The following is a 23,878-nucleotide window of genomic DNA, read 5'->3' on the forward strand; positions in this document are numbered from 1 at the left end:
ATGCTCTCACAGTTCATGAGATTAAACCCTGCTTAGGATTCTCTCCCTCCCTCTCTCTCTGTCCTTCCCTGCTCATGCTCTCTCTCTCTCAAAAATAAACAAATAAACTTAAAAAAAAATATGACTCCTGGCTAAGGAACAGATTGGAGGGAGGAAGGCGTGAGCTTAAGAAAAGGGTAGGAACCTGATTGCAGCCAGGCGAGATCTGACAGTGGCTGGAGTGGAGGGCGGCAGTGGAGCTGGAGACCATGAGCTGGATTTGAGTCTTGGTTTGGAGGTTGAAGTCCCGGGGTGAGAACTGACATTGAGAAGAGGAGATCCAAGGTAAGATCATGGTTTGGGGCGTGGATTTCAGATACTGGGGGAGAGTCAAAGCTGAAATGTGTGGAATGCAGTTCATTGCAGGACCTGGGCTAGAGGAGGATGGGTCTGCCCTCCAGCGATGGCAGGACTTCAGCATCCCGCCAGGGTGGCCCTGTGGGGGCTGGTGGGCGAGGTTCCCAGGGCCAACGTGTGTAGAGAGATGGGCAAAAAGGCTGAGGACAGAGCACAGATACCACCCTTTTCAGGTGGGGAGCCAGAAAAGGGCTCCCCCAAGGATTTCTAAGAAGGGACAGACAGAGCAAGAGGGATGACAAGTAATATCACAAAGGTGAGGGAAACCAAGTGTGTCAAATGCTAACAAAACTTAGAGCCACCGTTGGAGGCCACTGGATTGGCAATTAGATAACCAGAAATCTTGCTGAAAACAACTTCAGGGATGCTTCCTTCCACCAAAGTCTCATAAGATCGGGTAGCTCGGTGGGGCAGGGTGATGGCCTGATTTGGCGTCAGCTGGCTGTCTACCATTTACCAGCTATGTGACATGAGACAATTGTGTAAGCTTCCCTGAACCTCCATTTCCTCATCCATAAACAAAAGGAATCCTACCTACCTCTCAGGGCAGTACGAGGACTAACTTAACGGAGCAAATATTTATTGGACATTTATTATGTGCCAGATGGTCAGCCAGATGCAGAAGATACAGGGTGACCAAGACTGATGAAAGGGAAAGAGAAAAAAGTAAGCAAACAAGATGATGTGAAGAAAGCAGACAGCCCCTCAGTGCTCCCCCATGGCCACGAGCCAGCCTCCCTTCTGGCCAGCTTCCTGGGGATCAGCTCTCAGGGTTCCAGGCTCTTCTCACTCCACATCCCCCATCCCCACTTTCTCTGTGAAAAACTAGCTTTCCCTTCCTTGCGGGCTTAATCTTCAAACCCTTCAGAGAAGCAAGGGAAAATATTAACATCCTATCTTGTTACTGCAAAGAATAGCAAGGATATAAAATAGATAAAGTCTCCATATTAATACAGTCTGGATGTTCTTTTCCTGCCATAAATGGATTCAAAGAAGTTTCCCTAATAACGCCTTATTTCAATCTAACAAATTACTTTTGTGCCAACTTCCAAGAAAGACAAATGGCACTTGTACTCCATGAAGGGAAGCTTTTCTGAATTAAAAAAATAATAATAACTTTGGGAATTTCTGAGGAAGAATTTGGACACATATTTACATAAATGTCAATGATATGTTTGTTTCAAAGTGTTTGTTTTTCTGGGGACACTTGAGCACCATACTTCTAGCTAATCTGATAAATTCATTTAGTCTCATGTGCTCATGTCTCATCTCTTCCAGAAATTTGATTTCTAAAGCCCAGAACTGCAGGTCCCTATTATATCAGGCAGTCTCTCACCCTCTGTCCTCCATTTTATTTTCCCTCTCAAATGCTACCAGATCAATCTAGCCATCTGCCTTCTCCCTCCCTGGGGCCAGGTGCCAGACAGGCACCAGCAGGATAAAACCTAAGACAACCACAACCAAAAGTGTTTGAGAATCACTAGTGTTAGCAGCTAGAAAGCTCATGTAGCTCCCTTTCCTGTGCCCGGTGTCCCCTCCGACAAGGACTGAATGGCAATCCCCATATCTCTTTACAGATGGTTCTGATCTTTGTACTTGCAAGGCCCCCAGGGCCCGGGCTTATCAAGGGCCTGTTCTGGCTCATAATAACATTAAACACAAAACACACAAAATGACAACAAAAACTACAGAATTATGCAGATTGGGACCTTCAAGGTCCATTCTAGTTTCATCTTACAGGCGAGAGTTTTCAGGTGAGATTTTTATCTAAGCTGAGTAGACTAGACTAAACAATGGCCAAAAGATCTTTTTTCTAATTCAGAGCGTCAGAGACCTGACTCCAAACAGGACCCCCCAGGCAGTGTGAAAGCGGGAGAGCATCCACCTGTGCATGATGTCCCTCTGTGCCTGCTGTGGTTTCCAGTGGCCTCCTGGCCTCCACTGAGCCTCCCTCCTCCCTGAAGCAGCTCTCACAGACCTCAGAGAGTGGCCTTTGTCTGTCATATTAGGAGAACCCTGCCATATAGTAAGGCCATTCTGTGGACAGTAGAGGCTGGCAAGGGGGCGCTGGAGAGAACAGACAGGGGCCTGGCTTGACCACTTCCCCTCCCAGGCGGGGTCCCAGTTACAACTCTCCAGTCTGGCTACTTCCTTCTTAAGGAACAAGGAGGCTGTGGTGGAAATCATGTTTTTCTTCTTAGATTATCCTGATTTTTATACTTCCAAAGGTCTCCCAGGGCCCTGTCATATCAAAGGCTTTTTCTAGTTTATAATAATACTAAAGATACCTTTTATTATTGCCCCTATGAATACCACCAACTTTGACCCTAGGCTGGCTATTTTGAATCTCTGAACTTTATCTTGTTCAGGCATTCTTCCTGCATGGGAAAATATTTGATTTCCTGAATCATTTCTTGAAAGAGACGTTCCCCTTTGGGGCCACTGGGCCATGGTTGGGATCCAAAGCCACACCCTGCAGAAGGTACAGGAGGGGTAAGCCAGCCGACTGATGAAGGAGGCCTTTCACCTCTGAGTCCTTGCTTTCTTCCTTCTTTTTCTTGTGTCAGGACAGGGGAAAGGGATCCCTGTTTCCCATCCAACTCTGTCTGAGGGGCCTTTCAAGTGGGCCTCAGAGGAGCTAACACAGAGCCTCCTCCCCTTTCAGATGCCTTGGTCTGTCAGGTCACTGGGAAACGGCGAGCATCACCCTTTCTGAGTTCTCTTCTTCGTCCCCGTTGCACTAGGGCATCTTGAGCCCAGGGCCTCACCTCCAAGGTCTTACCCATGTGGTGAACTGCCAGCCAGGACTGAGATTGGGCTATGAGGGTAGAGACACTGAAAGACGCAAATACATGTGGAGATGGGCAGACACCTAGAGCCAGCACCACCTTCCCACCATGTGCCTTCTTTTGGAGATACCACTGGAAATAGCACTTTGTGGAAGATTCTGATCAAAGAAATGAGGTATCAGAATGCATGAATGTAGTAGGGAGGTCGTGGGGGAGAGTTGTAGAGAAAGACCTGGATACACGTTTTGGTTTGTCTACTTAGTCCACAGACAGGTGTATACTGCTTTTTTTTCTCCGTTGTAAAAGTGGGCACAGAATTATCAATTTGTTTGCTAGACCTAGCATCAGGAAAGACGTTGCGTTTATGATTCAAGATGGCAGACCAGGCACATATTTGTCTCCCCTCATCTCCATCACCCTCAGTATAATGAGAGTGATGAATAAAAGAATGGCGAAAGCCAGTAACAGAAAAGAGAAAGGAGAGATTATGAGTAGGTGAACAGTTGCAATAATCTCAGTAAGACGGAGGCAGCTGAGAACGTCGATGGGCCGAGGAAGGCCCACTGTCAGGTGCACACATGGGGCCTGCAGCGTGTGGAACCCTTGCACTGGGCACAGCCCTAGAGAGCAACCAATGTAGAATGTGGAGGGCTGGCAGAGATAGAGATGGGAAGTGGGGCCGAACCCCAAGGGGTTCATATAGAGCATCCGTTTACCCTTGGGAAACACAGGCAACCTTCAGCTGAGGAACCATCAGCTGGCACACATGCACACTAAGGGAAGCTTTGCGCCTTCTGGCTCCCCGCCTGCTTGCCGCAGAGCAAAGTGATCCAGTGTTGGGTCACTTGGTAGATCCAATATGGTAGAACTATTGCAAGTTGGAAGGAACTGGGAGAGGGGTGGGAAATGTAGGAATACACGAGCTAAATCCTCTCCTCTAATGGCATGCAGTCCAAAGTGATAAATCAGGAGACTGCAGAACAAGCATGTTATTTTGATATGTGTGGATGTAATCCACCGAACAGCTCAGACCAAAGGTGGTTGTCCCTGACCTCCTGCTGCACTGGTGCTGGGCTTGAGCTGAGGGCAGGGCGGGGCCTTGGCAGTCTAAGCCCTTCCGTGTTACCTGATTTTTAAAAACATATGCACGTCTTAGGTTGATACAAAATGAAGGGAGAGAATGAAAAAGAGAAAAGAAGTGTAAATGGATTTCTGATTACATACGAGAGATTCCAGTTGACTGTGGAAAGGGGGTTCCGAATGCCAGCTGTTGCTCAAACCCAGGAGGGTCTTCAGTGTGGCTCTGCAGCTCTGATGCTTCCTGAGAGACGTGTGAGCCTGTCTGGGGTGTGGTCAGCTCCAGCCAGGGGGGACAGGAGCGGCAGAATGGTCTCTAGAGCCAGATTTTGACTCCAGAGGTTGGAAGAATGAAAGCAAGCAGTGCCTTGGGGTCTCCGCCCTCACTCAGAGAACTGCCCTCAGCACACCCCTGAACTCTCCCTGAATTGCTGGGGAGGGTGAGAATAAGGTCTCACTGTGCTCTTCTTTTCTCTTTCTTCTCTCTCCTTCCCTCCCTCCCCCTTCCTCCCTCACTCCTTCCTTCCCTCCTTTCCTCCCTTCCCTTCTTCCAAAAAATAGTTCCATTTAGATTCCTGGCAGCTGCCATTTATGGAGGGAAGTAGTTGTTCAAACTGGGAGGTCACAGCCTAGGTCTCAGTCCAGCCCCACCTCCTGCTCCTGAATGGTTTTCTTCCTACTCCTAGCCTCTCTTGGTAGATTAAATTATCTCAGAGATGTCACATCCTAGTGGACATCATGTATCAAGTGAATTTTTTAGAGTTTTGCCTTCCCTAGGATGTGTGTGTACAAAATCAGAATTGGTGGACAGCAGAGTCCATGATTAAACAGGTAGCAACCTCATAGGCATCACATTTCAGAACCTCTGCCCAGTGTCCCTATAATCGTGAGTGGATGCCTCAGATCATAGTCATAATGCTTAGTTTGGAAAAGAGGGTGATGGACATGTAAAGGACACTGTGTATTAGCTGCACTTTGACCCTTTCTCATTTATCTTGAGCTGCGAAGGTTTCCCTCCTTGTCCTTATGGCTTACCCTCTATGGTGGTATTACTTACATCTTGAAGCTTCGCTGGGGCCCAGGGCCTCACTCTGAACCCTCACTTGGCATCTCAGCCATCTTGTCAGCCTTTTGGAGCTCATTGGTACATGTAGCAAAAAGATTTCTCTTCTTTAGAAGAAAGATCTTCATGACCACCCCAGTTTCCCTGCTTACCTCCTCTCCAAGCCTCCTCATCATGTTTGTTAGGGTTGAGAGAAGGAATGGGGTTGCGGGCATGAGCATTTGGGTCTAAGAGCTTCCCTTCTACCACGCCTTGCAGAAATATTCCCCTGTGTTAGCCTTCTCCTCGAGCTTCCTTCTACAAGATGTTCCAAAAGACATGTACAGTTTTACACACACACGGAAACCTAGCTGCTTATATTGGCACACCACACAAACATAGCCATTTACGTGGGTTCTGACCCTTTCAAAGTGGGCTCTTTGAATAAATAAATGTATTCCAATGACATTACCAATGCTCATATTAAAAAACAAAACCAAACTGTGGAACTCCCTTCAAAGCCTCAGAACATTATCTTGAATACCTTCATGGTTGCAAGTCCTTTTAAAATCAGTTTTTCCTTAAATCAACTTTATTGAACTCTACTTTATATACAAAAGTGCACAGATTTTAAATGATTGATGAGTTTTGCCAAATGTATACACCTGTGTAAATACTGCCACAATCAAAATATAAAATATTTCTACTACCCCAGAAAGCCCCTTCAGACATAAATGCGAATGTTGAACTTTTTAGTTTGGGTTTAGAAAAATCCAACAGTGACTTAGTATTGAGCCAAGAAAATGAGTGGGGCAGCAGAGTGGATAAATGTGATTTTGTGCCTTGAGACCTATGTGGCTTATAGACTGATCAAAGGCAGCACTGAGGGGGCATTCATAAATGACTGAGGACAGATCACTGGAATGAACCTGCAGCTTCCTCAGTGGCTCTGATGGACGAATTTCTTGAGCAAGGACTCATGAGTTAGAGTATTTATTTATTTTATCTGTTTACTTATTTTTGAGGGGGGGGGAAGGGAGGGAGGGGGAGAGAGAGAGAGAGAGAGAGAGAGAGAGAGAGAACCCCAAGCAGGCTCCTCACTATCAGTGAGGAGCCTGATGTGAGGCTCAAACTCACAAACAATGAGATCATGACCTGAGCCAAAATCAAGAGTCAGACGCTTAACCAACTGAGCCACCCAAGCACCCCATGAGTTAGAGTATTTAAAGAAACATTCAGGGGCTCCTGGGTGGCTCAGTTGGTTAAGCGTCTGACTCTTGATTTTGGCTCAGGTCATGATCTCACTGTTCATGGAATCAAGTGTGATTCCCCTCATCAGGCAGAGTTGACGGTGAGGAACCTGCTTGGGATTCTCTATCTCCCTCTCTCTGTCTCTCTCTGCCCCTCCCTTGCTCACGCATTTCTCTCTCTTTCTCTCAAAATAAATAAACAAAATTAAAAAAATAAAGATAAAGACACATCTATTCACTCAACAACAATTGAGCTCTGATATGGACCGGGCATTGTTCCAGGCAATGGGGAAGTGGCACCTTAAAAACCATTCATCATCTTTCCTCTGTGCAGTCTCTGTCTGGTGGGGCAAGATGCCAATAAGTGGCAATGATATAATTTAGGAAGCAAGAAGTGCCATGAGAAAGAAAAAACAATATAGTGAGGGGATTGAAGATGATAGGGAGAGAGAGGGTTCGGTTGGAGAAGTATGGTGAAAGTTGGCTGAAAGCTGGTGATGAGGTTGGCTCTGTGAGGGGGTGTAGGATGTGGAAAGGTGCCAGCTGGCTCTAGGCAGAGGCTCCCACCTAGTATCTGGGGGGGGGGGGGGGGAAACGGGGAATTTCTGTGTTTCCTGGAGAGAGCAAAGGCAGATCTTTCAGGAAAGATTGGAGACAGATTTTTTTTTTCTCCCACTGTCCTCACCTTCCTCTCATGAGACTGCTGGGGAATTTGGTAGAGGTTAGTCATTCCTATTAATTCATTACTAATTTGGTTAGAGGGAGACTGGTCTTTTCTGAGCTTTATGCTCAGAAACTTGGATATTCCAAAACTGAACTCACTGTCCTCTCACTCCATATACACTCCCCTGCCTGGGGCCCCATCTTGCCTTGCACACACAGCCTTGCCCCCTTCCTGGCCCTGAGGCTGGAAACTGCCCCTTTTCTTCCAACTCAAATCACTGGCAGCCTTGTGAATTCAACCTTTGTGGGTGCCTCCCTGGATCTCCGCTGCCCGACCTTTCGTCCTGATCTCATACTTTCTCCCAGGCTGTTATGACAGCCCTCACTCCTCTGCTAGATGCTGCTGCCCTTAAGGCCAACCATGTGCCAAGCCTCCAAGAGGCCTCTGCAGCAATAGTATGTTGGGATTTTTAGAAGCAACCTTGAACTAGACACATAACTGAGCCACATGCTGGGCAAGAAGAGCCAAGAAGAGTTAGTTATCCAGATCAAGAAGGGGAAGATAATTCAGCGCAGATTGTGAGCAGAGACACAGACAATGAATGTGTGCTGTGGAGAACTGAAGTAGTATGACCTTGATGGAGTTTGAAGGGCAAAGTGTATGGCCATGGGGGTTGTAGCAATCTAGTGCTGCATTACAAAACAATGCAAAACTTAGTGCTTCAAAGAATGACAGCATTCATTTGCTCACAAATCTGCCATCTGTATAAGGCTTGGTGGGATCGCTCATTTCTGCTCCACTTGGCATCAAGGCTGGGGCTGGAACCCTCCAGGGGCTCTTTCAGTGACATGTCTGGCAGTTGATGCTGGAACTTGAGCTGGGGTTGGCTGAGACAACGACGCGTGACCTCTCCATGAGCAGGGAAGACTGGGCTTCCTTACAATGGGATGTCTGGCTTCTTAGGGTCCCAGGAGAGAGTCAGAAGGATTCTCTGTCAGTGTCAGGACTTAGCCTCAGAGATCACATAGCATCACCTTCTGCTTCACTCTCTTCATTAGAAGCAAGTAACTAAGATTGGCTCAGATTGAAGGGGAGGGAACACAAGACCCCACCTCTTGGTGAAGGAATGTCATTGTCACATGGGATGGCAGATATTGTTATAGCCATCTTCATAAAATACAATCAGCCACAGCAGAGTAGGCAGAGGCAGGCAAAGTCTGGGATCTGTAGCATCTTAAATACCATGCCATTGCATCTTAAAAACCAAGGCATTGGTTTTTGTCTTGTAGGAAGTGGGGAGCCAGTGAGTGGTGTTCATTTGGGTATAGCCTGCTCACATCTGAGTTTGAGAAAGCTGTCTCTGCGGTGGTGGGATGGGGGATTTTAAGGGGAGGGCCTGAGGCAAGGCATGCCATGCAGACAAAGCACAGGTCAAATATAAGAGGCGCCAAGGAGAAATCACAGGGCTCAGCAAGGGCAATCCTTGCTCAATCCTCCTAGATGCCAGAGTCTGAGATGTCAGAGTGTGAGAAGCACGGGCATCTAGGAGGATTCCCAGTTTCTAGCTTGGGGAGCTGAGTGAAGGTGCTGGGGAAAGAAGGGAAAGCAGGAGAGGTTTGTGGGGACAATGAGTCATGTTTGGGACGTGGGTCTGAGAATGTCCAGGTGGACACAGTCAGCAGACAGTAGGATGGACTTGAGTGTCAAGCCCTGGGGAAAGTTCTAAATGAGGGACTGAGATGTGGGTGCCACAAATGGATTTTCCAATGAATGTGTGCAGAAAGGGTGTTGTGTCCCAGAGATGGGGACCACAGACAGAGCATCAGAAGAGGTCTGGTGAGGCATCTGAGATCACTTGGCTCTTTCCTGGATCTGTCCTGGGCCAGGAAGCGGGGTTCGAGCCTGCTCCACTGCTGTGTCCATCCTGGAAAAGTCCCTCACTCTCCTTTACTGCCACCCTCACTATCTTAAGGTGCTTTTCCATCTGGCCGATCCTCAGCAGAAACCCCTGTACATTCGGGACTGTCTGTGTTCAATTTGTTTTCTTTTCCTCGTCTTCATACATTACCCTCTGCACACAAATGGTCAGAGCCACGGCGTCATAACACACATTGCCCAGTGGATTCTGCTGGGTGAATTTGTCTAAATAACACACTTCGGGCTTCACCTCCACCAGTTTTGATTCAGCAGGCCTCAGTTTGGGCCTGACCTTATATTTCAGAGACACCACCAGCCCCCACTAAGCGATCATGGATGAGAACTGAGTTAAGAACCACCAATTTAGCCCAGTTACCTCACAGGGAAATCAAGACCCCAAGAGGCAGGGCCAGAACTGGTGCACTTCTGGTATCTCACTGCCTGGCACCCGAGCCCAGAGTGCTGACTGCATGCGGAATGCTCTGCAAGGCACTTGGGAGCCCCATGTCGGGACTTCAGTTTCCCCATTTATAAAAGACAGTGGGACTAGATCGTTTTCAAAAACATCTTTATCACAAAATCTTAAGAATCGCAATATATGAAATGAAGCTAAGCAAGGCCTCCCTAGGGAGGCAGGTATGGAGTGCTCCCTCCACCTCCAGGTGTACAGGCTTCCTTCTGTCCCCAGTGAGGAGCTAGGTGGCCGCGGGCTCTAGTAGGTGGCACTTTGGAAAGGTGTGTGGTTTTGTGGGTGTCTTGGCCTCCTCGGATTTGGAGACTGTGAGCATGGATGCATGTGTGGGCAGACAGCCAGTGCCGGGCCCTGTCGGAGGCCCCAGGCTGCCCTCACAAGGGCTCTGCCCTGGCAGGTAGGAGAGGGAATGTCAGCTCTGATCCCACAGCCTGGAGAGGGGCCCCCGCACAGGGGGTGGCCTCGGCTGTGCAAGGAAACGGAAATGAAGGAGGAGACCCAGTTGCTCTTCTAAGATGCCAGCCCTTAATTAAGGGAAGAGTTTTGGCAGACTATGAAACACAAGGGCACCGCACCCTTCCCTGGAGGAAAAGTGCAATCTCCAGCAAGGGGCACCTTGCAGGGGAGCTCAGGGATGTGGGACTCCTGGCTCTGAGCCTGCTCTGGCCCAGCCCACTGGCTGAGAACCCAAAAGCTCAGCCTGGAGCCAACTCCAGGTGCTACAAACCATTGTCACCCTCCCAGCTGTGTATCTGTCCCATCAACCCCAAACTCACATTCATATTTACTCATACTCTTAGGGCAGACATATAGGGCAGGGAAGGATGAAGAGACTGTGGCCCAGGGCCTTCCTGGGACCTTTATCATGCATCCACGGAGGAGCAAGCACAATCACAGGTACCCCTGATAAGAGATGATAGCAAGCTGGGGGACATTCATTCAAACCAGGGGTTTTGGGAACCCACCATGGTGCATTAGAGACCAGCCTTGGAGAATGGGTATTGATGGTGGAGTGGGGAATGGAGAACAGGTCAAGAGGAGTGAAGCAAAGTGCCCTCAGGCTTTCTGTGTCCCTGAGAGTGACCTGGACAGCTGGAGATTGGCTTCTAGTCTTCACAGGACTCAGGAGGAAGGGCAGAGCAGTGCCAGGGGAGGGGGTGGGGGGCGGGCACTGTGGTGTAGTTAGGGGACAATTCAAGGTGCTGAGTGCTCTAGATGTGGGGCTGATGAGTCACACCTTTCCCTCCCCTCGGGAGTGAGGGTGCTTCTCCAGCCCTGTGGTTTTGCGGGGACCTTCATGCTGACAGGGCTAGGAATGGCAGGAATGATGGCAATGGCGAGCAGCCCTGAGTGAGTCCGTGGGGTAAAGCACTGATGCAACCATATAATTTCACCCTCCGGACCTAGCCATAAAGTAAGTGTTCCCAAGTAACAGGTGAGGAGGCAGGCCGGACTGCTGGGGCTCCATGCCGCAGAGGTCCCGTGGTGGAAGGCCAAGGTCCTAGCCCGGGCTCACTGTCTCTTCCCCTAGGTGTTCGTGCTCTGCCATGGCCTCCTGCAGCTCTGTCAGCTCCTGTACAGCGCCTACTTCAAGAGCAGCCTCACCACCATCGAGAAGCGCTTTGGGCTCTCCAGTTCCTCCTCAGGGCTCATTTCCAGCTTGAATGAGGTAAGCAGGAGGTTCCAGTCCCTCGGACCCCACTCGTGTGCCACCCTGATCACAGGGTCTGCTTGAGGGCTCTGAGAGGGGCGGGGGAGCTGGGGATGCACACATGGGACCTAGAGACTGCTAGATGCCACAGGCATGGAGGCAGCTACCTTTTCCGAGGCTTCGCTGAACCAGGCACGGGGCTAAGAGCCTCTGGCAGCACCTAAACTTGGGGCCTAGTCACAGCAGCCCTGCGAGCAGGTTTATTTCTTTTTTTTTTTTTATTAAAATTTTTTTTTAATGTTGATTTATTCTTGAGAGAGTGAGAGAGAGAGACGGAGCACGAGCGGGAGAGGGACAGAGAGAGAGAGGGAGACACAGAATCCAAAGCAGGCTCCAGGCTCCGAGCTGTCAGCACAGAGCCCGACGCGGGGCTCAAACTCACAGGCTGTGAGATCATGACCTGAACCGAAGTCAGACGCTTAACCGACTGAGCCACCCAGGCGCCCCGAGCAGGTTTATTTCTTAGACCTAACAGTCCTGTGTGTGTGTGTGACTGTGTATTCCTGTGTGTACATCTGTATCTCAGTATTTGTGTGTGTCTGCGTGTGTCACTACATATATGTATCTGTGATCTGTGCCTCTATGTGAGACTATGTGTGTGTGTTATTTGTGTATCTGTGTCTATGAAGATCTGTGCCAGTGTGTATCTGTCTGTGTATTTGTGTATGTCGTTGTGTGTATGGGAGGTAGATGGGTGAGTGTATGAAGGTAGGAGAGGAAACTCAGCCAAAGAGCTTTCTACACTCTTGTTGTTTCTGATGCAGGCATTTGGAAATAGACTGAGTAGTGAAATAGGGCTCTTAGCAGCAGAGCAGGAGAGCAGAGGGCAACCAAATCAGGGGAGGCCTTTATGGTCAAGCTCGAGGCTTCCAGCTTTTGTGGTAGGTGGTAAGGAACTGGCACGGCTACTTGAACAGAGCCAGGCAGGATGAACAGTCTCATGAATGGGAACCCCCTGGAAAAGGTGACTGGGAGACACTAGAGGTGGGGGACAGTGCATCCAGAAGTCAGCTGGCTGGGAGCTGGTGCTACCAAGCCAGGCTGGAGAGGCTGGGGGAGAAGAGGACCCCAGCGACAGTGCGAATGAAGAAAAGGCAGGATTTGGCAGCTGCTGGAGTGCAGGGTTGAAGTCCCACAGACTACAGAGAGGCTGCTGCCAGAAGCCTGAGAGGTGCTAGAGGAGAACGGGCCTGGCGGAGGGGAAGGTGAGGCCATCTTGACTGTGGAGTGTGTGGCCAGCCTCCAGGTGCATGAGGCTTCGGGCTGCTGCCTGGTCCCAGAGCCTTCCAGGCTGGCGGGTGAGTGAAGGGGAGAGGAGGGCTGGGTGCAAAAGGCCAGCGACAGGACGAGGAGCTTGGCTGACGGGAGAAGACATGGGCATCTTGCCCTGTGAGGCAGCCGCTTCTTCTGCTCACTGCTGCAGGCCAGGCCTGGGCAAAGTCAGAGGGAGCTCTCGGGGCCCCACCCTTAATGCCTGCCACCAGTTTGCCCTGGGGACACCCGTGTTTGGGGACACTGATGGGCAGGGAGGTGTCACAAAAGGGCTCAGTAACAACTTTCAGGAGTCTAACGGGATGTCAACGAGCTGTTCAGGGGCTGCCGAGGGGCTGAGGTGTGGATGGCAGGGCCCTCCTCACCTCAGTTAGAACCGCCTCATTCATGTGTATGAAATGATGTTATATTTTACTATGGAAAAATGGCCTTTTCCAAGGAACTCCACTGCTGAAGAGAAGTTTGGGGACTAAGGTCTTAAGCCAGCATCAGCCATAAGTGCTGTGGAGGCCCCACTTCTCTCCAAGAAGTGAGCCCAGGCCCTGGCAGTGCTGGAGGGGCCAAATCCAGATGGACAGGGCTCAGGCACCACAGGCCTTCCTCCCCATTGTGGGGTGCTTTGCTACCCCTCTTCACCCAGACCTTTTAAAGTCAGCCTCAGGTAGCTTAGCCTTTCTAGTCTGACAGTTACAATCATTTCTTGAAAAAATGATAGAGAAATAAAAGGATGGGGAGATAAAAATCTAAGAAGCATAAATGAAAGCTTTGCTTCTGGGTATGGGTTTCAGAATCTTCTAGAACCATGTCTAGCCAGGGGCCGGAGCAACCCCCTAGATCAGGCTAGGCTGCCTCCCCGCGCACCTTCACACCCCCTTTCTGTATATATTATAAACCATCTTACTCTTGGCCACAAAGCAGGAATCTTCTGAGCAATTGTGTCTTCTTGAAAAAGCCTATCATTCATTCATTCATTCATTCATTCATTTATTCAACAAATATTTAATGAGCAGTAACTATGTGTCAAACACTGCTCTAGGTATGGAGAGGCAGAAATGAACAGACAGATAAAAACCTCTGCTCATATATCATTCTAATGATAAATATGACATTTGTTTACAGAAATAAATAAAATTTGGTAAATCAGATTACAGTAAGTGCTATGAAGAAAGATAAAGTCATGGAGGGAAGTGGTGGTTTTATTTTAAATAACTTTTTATATAAATTCTATTTAAATTATGAAAATATTTAAATAGAACTTAAATTATAAAATGTATTTAGAGGCACTTGGGTAGCTTAGTCGGTTGAGTGTCTGACTCTTGATTTTGGCTCACGTCATGATCTCAGGATTGTGGGACTAAGCCCCGCATCAGGCTCTGCACTGAGCATGAAGCCTGCTTAGGATTCTCTCTCTCTCCATCTGTCCCTTCCCTACTTGTGTGCATGCACGTACACACGCTCTCTCTAAAATAAATTTAAAATAGATGTATTTAAATATAACTTATAAAAATATTTAAATACAATTTAAATTATAAAATATATTTAAAATAACTTAAATTATAAGTTATACTTAATTATCATAAATATAAGTTATATTTAATTCATTTTTTATTGAGATATAATTGACATTTAACATAATATTAGTTTCAGGTATACAGCCTAACAATTCGACCTTTGCGTATATTGCAAAATGATCTCCACAATAAGTCTAGTTAACATCCAGCACCTCCCACAGTTACAGCTTGTTTTTCTTCTGATGAGAACAGTTAAGATCCACGGTCTTAGCCACTTTCAAACAAACGATACAGTGTTATTAACTAGAGTCGCCATGGTGGGCATTACATCCCAGTACTTACTTATTTTATAACTAGAAGTTTGTACCTTTTGAGCACCTTCACCCAGCGCCACTCCCTTATTTTTCAGAGAAGACCTTAATGAGACATTTCCGTCTGAGCAGAGGTCTAAAGTAGGTTAGATGACAAGGGAGCCCTGTGGACACATAAGAGAAGGGGCAACAAGTATAAAGGCCCGACGAGGGCATGTGTTAGAACAGCTAGAGGCAGAGCAGCTGGGGCGAGGGAGGAAGGGGGTTGGAGGAGAGCACATCAGAGCCTTAACACAGAGGGAGGCAGGCCCCATAGGGCTCTGGAGGCTCTGGGACAGACTGCCTTTTACTGTTACGAGTTTGAGCAGAGGAAGCATGGTCTGTCACGTCAACGGGATCACTCTGTCTGCCAGGTGGAAAATAGGCTGCAGGAAGGCAAGAGTGGCCCCCCTGGGGCCCAGTTAGGAGGCTGCTGCAATAGTTCAGGCAGGATGTGGCAGTGGCTTAGACCAGGAGGTAGTGAGGGAGGTGGAGAGAAGCACTCAGCTTTCAGGTGGCTATTGAAGGTCCAGCCAGGGGGACGTGCTGATGGTTGCACATGGGTGTGAAAGATCAGTCAGGGATGATGCTCAGGTGTCTTGCTTGGGGCATTGGTGGGATGCAGGTGCCATTGACTGAGATGAGGAGGACTGTGGAGGGGGAATGGGGGAAGATGAGACATGAGGTTTGGGTGTGCTAAGCCTACGAGAATTAGAAGCACACACAGAACATGTAAAGCCGTGGGACCGGGTAAGGTCACCAAGACAAGAGCAGAGTCGAGAGTTCAGGGGAGCAAGGAGGAACCAGCTAAGGAAATGGAGAGGGAGCCCCCAGGAGAAGAAAACTAGAAGGTGGGTGTCCTGGAAACTCAGTGAAAGAAGTGTTTCAGGGAGAAAGAAATGGTCATTGGAATCACATGGTGCTGAGAGGTCACGTAAGAAGAAAACTGAGAATTAGCCAGTTGGTGGTTTGGCAAGAGCCATGTAGCAAGACTCTGACCCCTATTTCCTGAGACAGGGGTGCATGCTTTTCCAGCCAGAAGACTGTGGTGTGGATAGGGCAGGGCTGTGAGTGCTGGCATTTAAGGCTCCTCCAGTCCAGGTGAGCTTACATTCTGGGGCAGAGGGCGTCTCTTTGGATAGAGCTGTAGTCAGAAGATCTGCTAGCACCCCTTTTATCATTTGAGACCCTGCTCCCCAGGCTGAGCCTTCAGTTCCCTTCCCTGGCTGAGGGTGGGGCTCAGAGACCACACCTTCCAGGGAGCACCAAGAATGTGGAGTTACTGATGTTTGCAGCCTGGAAGGAACTCAAGGGGTGGTTTGGTCCTCCTCCCTCACTAGCAGGAGTGGAAGTAGGCCCAAGGAGGGCCAGGGGCAGGTCAGTAGCAGACGTGCTGGGACAGGAACCCACTGCTCCAAGAGACAGGAGACCAGTCTACCTAAGACTGGGTGCTTTAAATTCAGTAGTCCCTGCTCAAGCCACCCCCTAACCCCATAACATGGGCAAGTTATCTGATATTCTGAGCCCCACTTTTGTCATAAAGAGAGAGTTATTCCAGGATGAAGTGAGATAGCACACGTTGCTTGGTGATTTTCTGACTACCGAGCCAGAGTCTTTAGGGCATTTAGAGAACATGTGCTTTGATAGGAGCCAGCCAGAACTGGAGGCTCCCTTGGACTTTGCCCCCAAAAGATTTGGTTCTAAGATGGTTGAAATTTAGGCTGTGAGCTTTACATGGTCTCTAGATACTTCCCTTGGTCTGGTCCAGAAGGCTGAGGCTGGTAAGGGTTTCTGCCAATAGGGGAGAGCTGAAAGATCGCATGCTGGACCCTCTGTGAGGGTCTCTGAGCAAGGCTGACCCTGGGCGGCCTCTCACCTCTCTGCTTTTCCTGGACCAGGTACGGTCAGGTCTTCCCTGTGGGTGGGTAGGGACAGGGTCTCAGGTCTCACTCAGCCCCTCTGCTCTCTCTGCAGATCAGCAACGCCATCCTCATCATCTTCGTCAGCTACTTTGGCAGCCGGGTGCACCGTCCACGGCTGATTGGCATTGGGGGTCTCCTCCTAGCTTCGGGTGCTTTTGTCCTCACTCTCCCACACTTCCTCTCAGAGCCCTACCAGTACACCTTGACCAGTGTTGGTAAGTGGCCTCCAAGAGGATAAGGAAGGAGTGGGCATCTCACCAAAGTTGGTTGGGATGCCACTGGGGCAGTGGATACCATTCTGGGCCATGCTGTCCCCTCCCACCAGAAAACATCCTTGGATTTCATTGTTTTGTTTCTCCCCAAAGCACATCTGAAAGTGAGAACATATGGAATCATGAAGAATTTTGGAGCAGCCCTGGCTTGCTGAGGTCGGAGCGTGAAGCTGGTGGCTCACCTCCCCCTGTGATTCTCTGTAATTCCCTGTGCTTTGTGCCAGGAATGACCCAGCGCACACAAGTGGGGACGCTTGTGAGCACTGCCTGTGATGGGCTTGTGGAGGGTCAAAGCATTGACCATGATGAGATCTGTGGATTTTCTGCATGTTTGATCATATGTTTAATACTTCCCAACATTTTACACTCATCCATCACTCTTGAGGTCACAACACGCTTACACTGTGATCTCATTGGAGTCACCTTGACACCTGTGAAGGGGAGAGAAGAGGTCTAAGATGAGAAGTTGGCACTCAAAGCTGTCCAGTAACTTTCCCAAGGGTACCAGTCAGTTAGGGAGAGACAGACCCGGGTCTCCCGATTCTTGGACAAGTGGCCTTTCTGTGACAGGGAGTCCCTGGTTCTTAGTGATGTGCCCTGTAGTATAAGGAGAGATGTAGGAGGATTTTACACAAGTAATGAACGAGGAATTAAATAACACCCGATTGCCCAGTAAGAGTTCCCTTTTCTTAAAAAGTTATTTTATTTTTGGGGAGCCTGGGTGGCTCAGTCAGTTAAGCATCCGACCTCGGCTCAGGTCATGATCTCATAGTTCGTGGGTTTGAGCCTCGCGTCGGGCTTTGTGCTGACAGCTCAGAGCCTGGAGCCTGCTTCAGATTCTGTGTCTCCCTCTCTCTCTGTCCCTCCCCTGCTCACACTCTCTCTCTCTCTCTCAAAAATAAACATAAAAAAAAAAATTAAAGTGTACAATCCAGCAGTTCTGGCATGTTATTTTAAAATTGTGATAAAGTATATATAAAACATAAAATACACCATCTTAACTGATAGAAGTGTACAATTCAGTGGCATTCATTACATTCACGGTATTGTGCAACTATCACCACTATTTCCAAAACTTTTTCGTCAACCCTAAGCAGACAGTCCGTACTGCTTAAGCAGTAACTCCGAATTCTTCTCTCCCTGCAGCCTCTGGTTACCTCTAATCTGCTTTCTGTCTCTATGAATTGGCCCAATCTAGATATTTCATATCAGTGGAATCATACAATATGTGTCCTTTTGTACGTGGCTTATTTTAATTTGCATCATGTTTTCAAAATTTATCCACATTGAACTTGTATCAAGAACTTCATTTGTTTGTGGCTGAATAGTATGCCCTTGTATGGATGCAACACATTTTATGTATACATTCACCTGTTGATGGACACTTGGGTTGCCAGATACCCCTTTTCAAAAAAGAAAGAAGACATTAACACCCTCTTGACTCCTCACTTCTTCCCCAGAGGTGGCCACTCTCCTGTAGTTGGTGTGCTTAAGCCCATTGTTTATTTGTATACTTTTCTTCCTTCTACTGTTATGTCCTATTTCTTTAGTCTTATTTTTTTTTCTTCTACTCGTTTGGAAGGTATACATTATTAGTTATCCTTATGTTGAAACATTAAAAAAATTATTAGAGAGTAAAATTGCCTTTGTGTTAGGGGTGACACGCAGTTCTATAAATGTATTCACATTTATAGATTGTGTAACCACCACCACAGTCAGAATACAGAGCAGTCCCATCACTCCAACACCCCCATCATGCTATTCCTTTATGGTCATGCTCTCCCCAACCACTGCAACCATTAGCCCAGTTCCATCACTATAATTTGTGGCTTTTGAGAATATCACAGAAATGGAAATATATAGCATATAACATCTTGAAACTAGATTTGTTTCTGCACCATAGACATTTGAAATTCACTTACATTGTTGCACGTATCAGCAGTTCATTCCTTTTTCATGGCTGAATAGTATTCCATTGTATGGCTCTACCACAGTTTATCCATTTACCCGTTGAAAGACATTTGAATTGTTTCCAATTTGCACCAATATAAATAGAGCTGCTGTAAATATTTACATATAGTTTTTTTTGGTAAATATAAGTTTATGATGTTGAACATCTTTTCATGTGCTTATTTGTCAGGCATGTATTCTTTTGGAGGAGGTGTCTTTTCAAGCCTTCTGCCCATTTTGTAATTGAATTATTTGTTTTCTTATGGTTGAATTTGGGAGTTCTTTATAAATTCTGAATACAGATTCTTTACTGGACATCAGATTTGCAAATATTTTCTCCCAGTTCTCAGCTTTTCCTTTATATTCTTTTAACAGTGTCATTTGCAAAGCAAAAGTTTTTCATTTTGATGAAATACAATTTATCATTCTTTCTCTTTAATGGATCTTGCTTTTGGTGCACATTTAAGAACTCTTTGCCTAATCCCAGATCAGGAAGATTTTCTCGTGTGTGTGTGTGTGTGTGTGTGTGTGTGTGTGTGTGTGTGTGTGTTTCTGTGTTTCCTTAAATGTATAGCTTTATATTTAGATCTATGATCCACTTGAGTTAGTTTTTTATAAGATTCTTTTCCTTCTTTTTGCATATGGATGTTAAATTGTTTTAGTATCATTTGTCAAAAAAGACTGTCTTGGGGCGCCTGGGTGGCGCAGTCGGTTAAGCGTCCGACTTCAGCCAGGTCACGATCTCGCGGTCCGTGAGTTCGAGCCCCGCGTCGGGCTCTGGGCTGATGGCTCAGAGCCTGGAGCCTGTTTCCGATTCTGTGTCTCCCTCTCTCTCTGCCCCTCCCCTGTTCATGCTCTGTCTCTCTCTGTCCCAAAAATAAATAAACGTTGAAAAAAAAAATTAAAAAAAAAAAAAAAAAAAAAGACTGTCTTTTCTCCACTAAATATTTTTTGCACCATTATCCAAAATCAATGGGAGGGCCTGGGTGGCTCAGTTGGTTAAGCACCCTACTCTTGATCTCAGCTCAAATCTTGATCTTGGGTTGTGAGTTCAAGCCCCGTGTTGGGCTCTGGGCTGGGTATGAAGGCTACATTAAAAAAAAAATCAATTGGTCATATTTGTGTGGGTCTTTTTCTAGACTTTCTATTCTTTTCCATTAGTTTTTGTGTCTGTTCTCTCCCACTATCACACTGTCATGATTATTGCAGTTTTATAGTTTTTTTGTATTGGTTAACATTTTATTCATTTATTATTTAAACTTTAATTAGTTAATATATGGTGCAATATTGGTTTCAGAAGTAGAATTAAGTGATTCATCACCTACATACAACCCCCAGTGCTCATCACAAGTGCCCTCCTTAATGCCCATCACCCATCTAGCCCATCTCCCACCCACCTCCTTCCAACAACCCTCAGTTTGTTCTCTATCATTAAGAGTCTCTTGTGGGGGCGCCTGGGTGGCGCAGTCGGTTGAGCGTCCGACTTCAGCCAGGTCACGATCTCGCGGTCTGTGAGTTCGAGCCCCGCGTCAGGCTCTGGGCTGATGGCTCAGAGCCTGGAGCCTGTTTCCGATTCTGTGTCTCCCTCTCTCTCTGCCCCTCCCCCGTTCATGCTCTGTCTCTCTCTGTCCCAAAAATAAATAAACGTTGAAAAAAAAAAAAAATTAAAAAAAAAAAAAAAAAAAAGAGTCTCTTGTGGTCTGTTTCTCTTTCTTTCTTTTTCCTCCCCTTCCCATATGTTCATCTGCTTTGTCTCTTAAATTCCACATATGAGTGAAATCATATGATATTGATCTTTCTCTGATTGACTTATTTTGCTTAGCATAATACATTCTAGTTCCATCCAATTCATTGAAAATGGAATACACACACACACACACACACACACACACACACACACACACACACCACATCTTCTCTATTCATTCATCACTTGATGGACATTTCATCTTTCTCCATACTTTGGCTATTGTTGATAATGCTGCTATAAACATTGGGTGCATGTACCCCTTTGAATCTTTATTTTTGTATCTTTGAGTAAATACCTAGTAGTGCAATTGCTGGATCATAGGGTAGTTCTATTTTTAGTTGGTTTCTTTTTTTTTAATTTTTAAAAATGTTTATTTATTTTGAGAGAGAGAGAGCATACATGTGAGCAGGAGAGGGGGAGAGTGAGAGAAAGAATCCCAAGCAGGCTCTGCACTGCCAGCACAGAGCCTGATAAAGGGCTAGAACTCATGAACTGTGAGATCATGACCTGAGCTGAAATCAAGAGTCAGACCCTTAACCACTTGAGCCAGTTAGGTGCCCCTATTTTTAGTTTATTGAGAAACCTCCATACTGTTCTCTAGAGTGGCTACACCAGTTTGCATTCCCACCAGTAGTGTAAGAGGCATCCCCTTTCTCTACATCCTCACCCCCACCTGTTACTTCTTGTGCTATTAATTTTAGCCATTCTGAGAGGTGTGAAGTAGTATCATGGTTTTGATTTGTATTTCCCTGCTGATGAGTGATATTGAGCCTCTTTTCATGTGTTTCTTAGCCATCTGGATGTCTTCTTTGGAAAAGTGTCTATTCAGGTCTTCTGCCCATTTCTTTACTGGGTTGTTTTTTGTTTTGTTTGTTTTCTTTTTTTTTTTTTTTTTTGGTTTTTTTTGGATGTTGAGTTTGATAAGTTCTTTATAGATTTTGATACTAACCTTTTATCAGATATGTCATTTGCAAATATCTTCTTCCATTCTGTCAGTTGCCTTTGAGTTTTGTTGATTGTTTCCTTCACTGTGCAGAGGATTTTTATCGTGATGAAGTCCCAGTAGTTCATGTTTTCTTTTGTTTTCCTTGCCTCTGGTGACGTGTCTAGTAAGAAGTTGCTGTGGCCGAGGTCAAAGAGATTGCTGCCTGAGTTATCCTTTGGATTTTGATATAGCATTACTCTTACATGCTGGAAACATAACAAGCTTTTAAAACACACAAACAACAGAAACTTAGCCAAAATAGCAAGATGGGGAATTCTTCCCAAAACATAGAAGACACCAGAGAAACTCTTGCTGCAGAGATCAAAGACCTAAAAACTAGTCAGGCTGAAATATAGAATGCTATAACTGAGATGCAATACAGACTGAATACAATGACAATGAGGATTGAAGAAGCAGAGGAGAGAATAGATGATATAGAAGATAAAATTATGCAAAATCATGAAGCTGAAAAAAAGAGGACAAGAAAATTATTAGATCATGAGGAGAGACTTAGAGAACTTAGTGATTCTATGAAACAAAACACTATCCGTATCATAGGAGTCCCAGAAGAAGAAGAGTGGGGAAAGGGGGCAGAAGGTTTATTTGAACAAGTTATAGCTGAGAACTTCCCTAATCTGGGAAAGGAAACAGACATTCAAGTCCAAGAGGCACAGAGAACTCCCCTCAAAATCAACAAAAACAGGTCAACACCATGACGTATCACAGTGAAACTTGCAAAATACAAAGATAAAGAGAGAATTTTGAAAACAGCGGGGGCCAAAATGTCCTTAACCTACAAGGGGAGACACATAAGATTAGCAGATCTGTCCACTGAAATTTGGAAGGCCAGAAAGGAGGGGCAGGAAATATTCAATGTGCTGCATGGGAAAAATATGCAGCCAAGAATTCTTTATCCAACAAGGCTGTTCATACAGAATAAAAGAAGAGACAAAGAGTTTCCCAGACAAACAGAAACTAAAGGAGTTTGTGACCACTAAACCAGCACTGCAAGAAAGTTTAGTGGGGATTCTCTGAGTGGAGGGGGCGGGGGGGGGGCAGGGAAGACAACCAAAGCAACAATGATTACAAAGGATCAGAGAATATCACCAGAAACACCAAATCTACAGGTAACACAATGGCACTAAATTCATATCTTTTAATAATCACTCTCAATGTAAATGGATTAAATACTCCAATCAAAAGACATAAGGTATCACAACATATAAAAAACCAAGATCTATCAATATGCTGCCTACAAGAGAATCATTTTAGACCTAAAGCCACCTGCAGATTGAAAGTGAGGGGATGAAGAACCATCTATCATGCTCATGGATGTCAAAAGAAAGCTGGAGTAGCCATACTTAGACAAACTAGACTTCAAAACAAAGACTGTAACAAGAGATGAAGAAGAGCATTATATCATAATTAAGAGGCAGTTTTATAGTTTTGAGACTTAAAATTGGGTACTGTGATTCCTCCAATTTTATTTTTCTTGAAATTATTTTATCAATTCTTATTTCTTCCCATATAAATTTTATAATCAGTTTGTGTATATCTAAAAAAAATCCTTCTGGAATTTTTATTCAAATTGCATTAAATTCATAGATCAATTTGGGGATAATGGACATGTTTACTCAGTTGGCAAGTCCACGAACACAGTATGCCTCACCCTTACCCTCACATTTTCACACTGACCTATCATTTAACAAACTCTAAAGATGACAAATGTCTCTATTTTCCAACAGAACAAAGTAAGGTTGCTAGGATGTTTTACTACTTGGTCTCCTCTTCCATCTTCCATGTTTTTGTTGACCAGTACTTTAGTTCTGCCTGTCTTTAACCTCCCCCCAGTGCTCATTATTATTATAATTGTTGTTACTTATAAAGTCAGCACTTATGCACATTTACCCACACGTTTACCAGTTTCTTTGCTCACAATTGCTTCTTGCATTTCACCTACCCCCTGTTGATTTAATTTCCTTTTTCCTGAAATATATTCTTTAGCATTACTTTCAGGTGGACCCGTGGATGAGAAAATATCTAAGTCTATGTCAGAAAATGACAATTTTACCCTTGTTCTTACATTGTAGTTTAGTTAGTTTAGTTTAGCTGCAAGCAGGATTTTAAATTCACAGTTATTTCTTCTCAGTGCTTTGAAGGTACTTCAAAGCCTCTGTCTTCGGGCTTCTCTCACTGGGGCTTCTCCATCAGTCAAATTGTCATCCCTTTGTAGGAATTCCATTTTTTCTCTCTAGTTGTCTTTAAGATTTCTCTCTCTTTTTTTGTGGTATTGCATGTGTACCATACAGTGTCTAAACGTAAGTTGATTTTTCATGTCTATTTTGAAGTTCAATGTGCTGTTTCTTTTGAAGATCAAAGTTTTTCTTTGATTCTGAAAAATTTTCAGTCAAGAATGTTCCTGATATTGCATATTGCACGGCCCTATTTCTCCGTTCTTTCCTCTAAAGATCTGTAAATATATATATTTTTATTCCCGTTCTCCTTGTCTCTCATCTTTCATAGTTTCAAGTGCCTTATTCATCTAAGC

General features: G+C 45.9%; 1 protein-coding gene across 1 annotated transcript in view; it reads left to right on the forward strand.

Annotated features, from left to right (window-relative positions):
• The window catches only part of SLCO2A1 (solute carrier organic anion transporter family member 2A1), an 83,260-nt gene that overhangs the window by 25,538 nt on the left and 33,844 nt on the right, over positions 1-23,878 (forward strand). Inside the window, exons 2-3 of the mRNA XM_045503591.1 lie at positions 11,139-11,276; positions 16,426-16,588. Of these exons, the coding sequence (XP_045359547.1) occupies positions 11,139-11,276; positions 16,426-16,588 (301 nt within the window). The remainder of the gene's footprint in view (positions 1-11,138; positions 11,277-16,425; positions 16,589-23,878) is intronic.

The sequence above is a fragment of the Leopardus geoffroyi genome, chromosome C2, assembly GCF_018350155.1.
Source record: "Leopardus geoffroyi isolate Oge1 chromosome C2, O.geoffroyi_Oge1_pat1.0, whole genome shotgun sequence".
NCBI lineage: Eukaryota > Metazoa > Chordata > Mammalia > Carnivora > Felidae > Leopardus > Leopardus geoffroyi.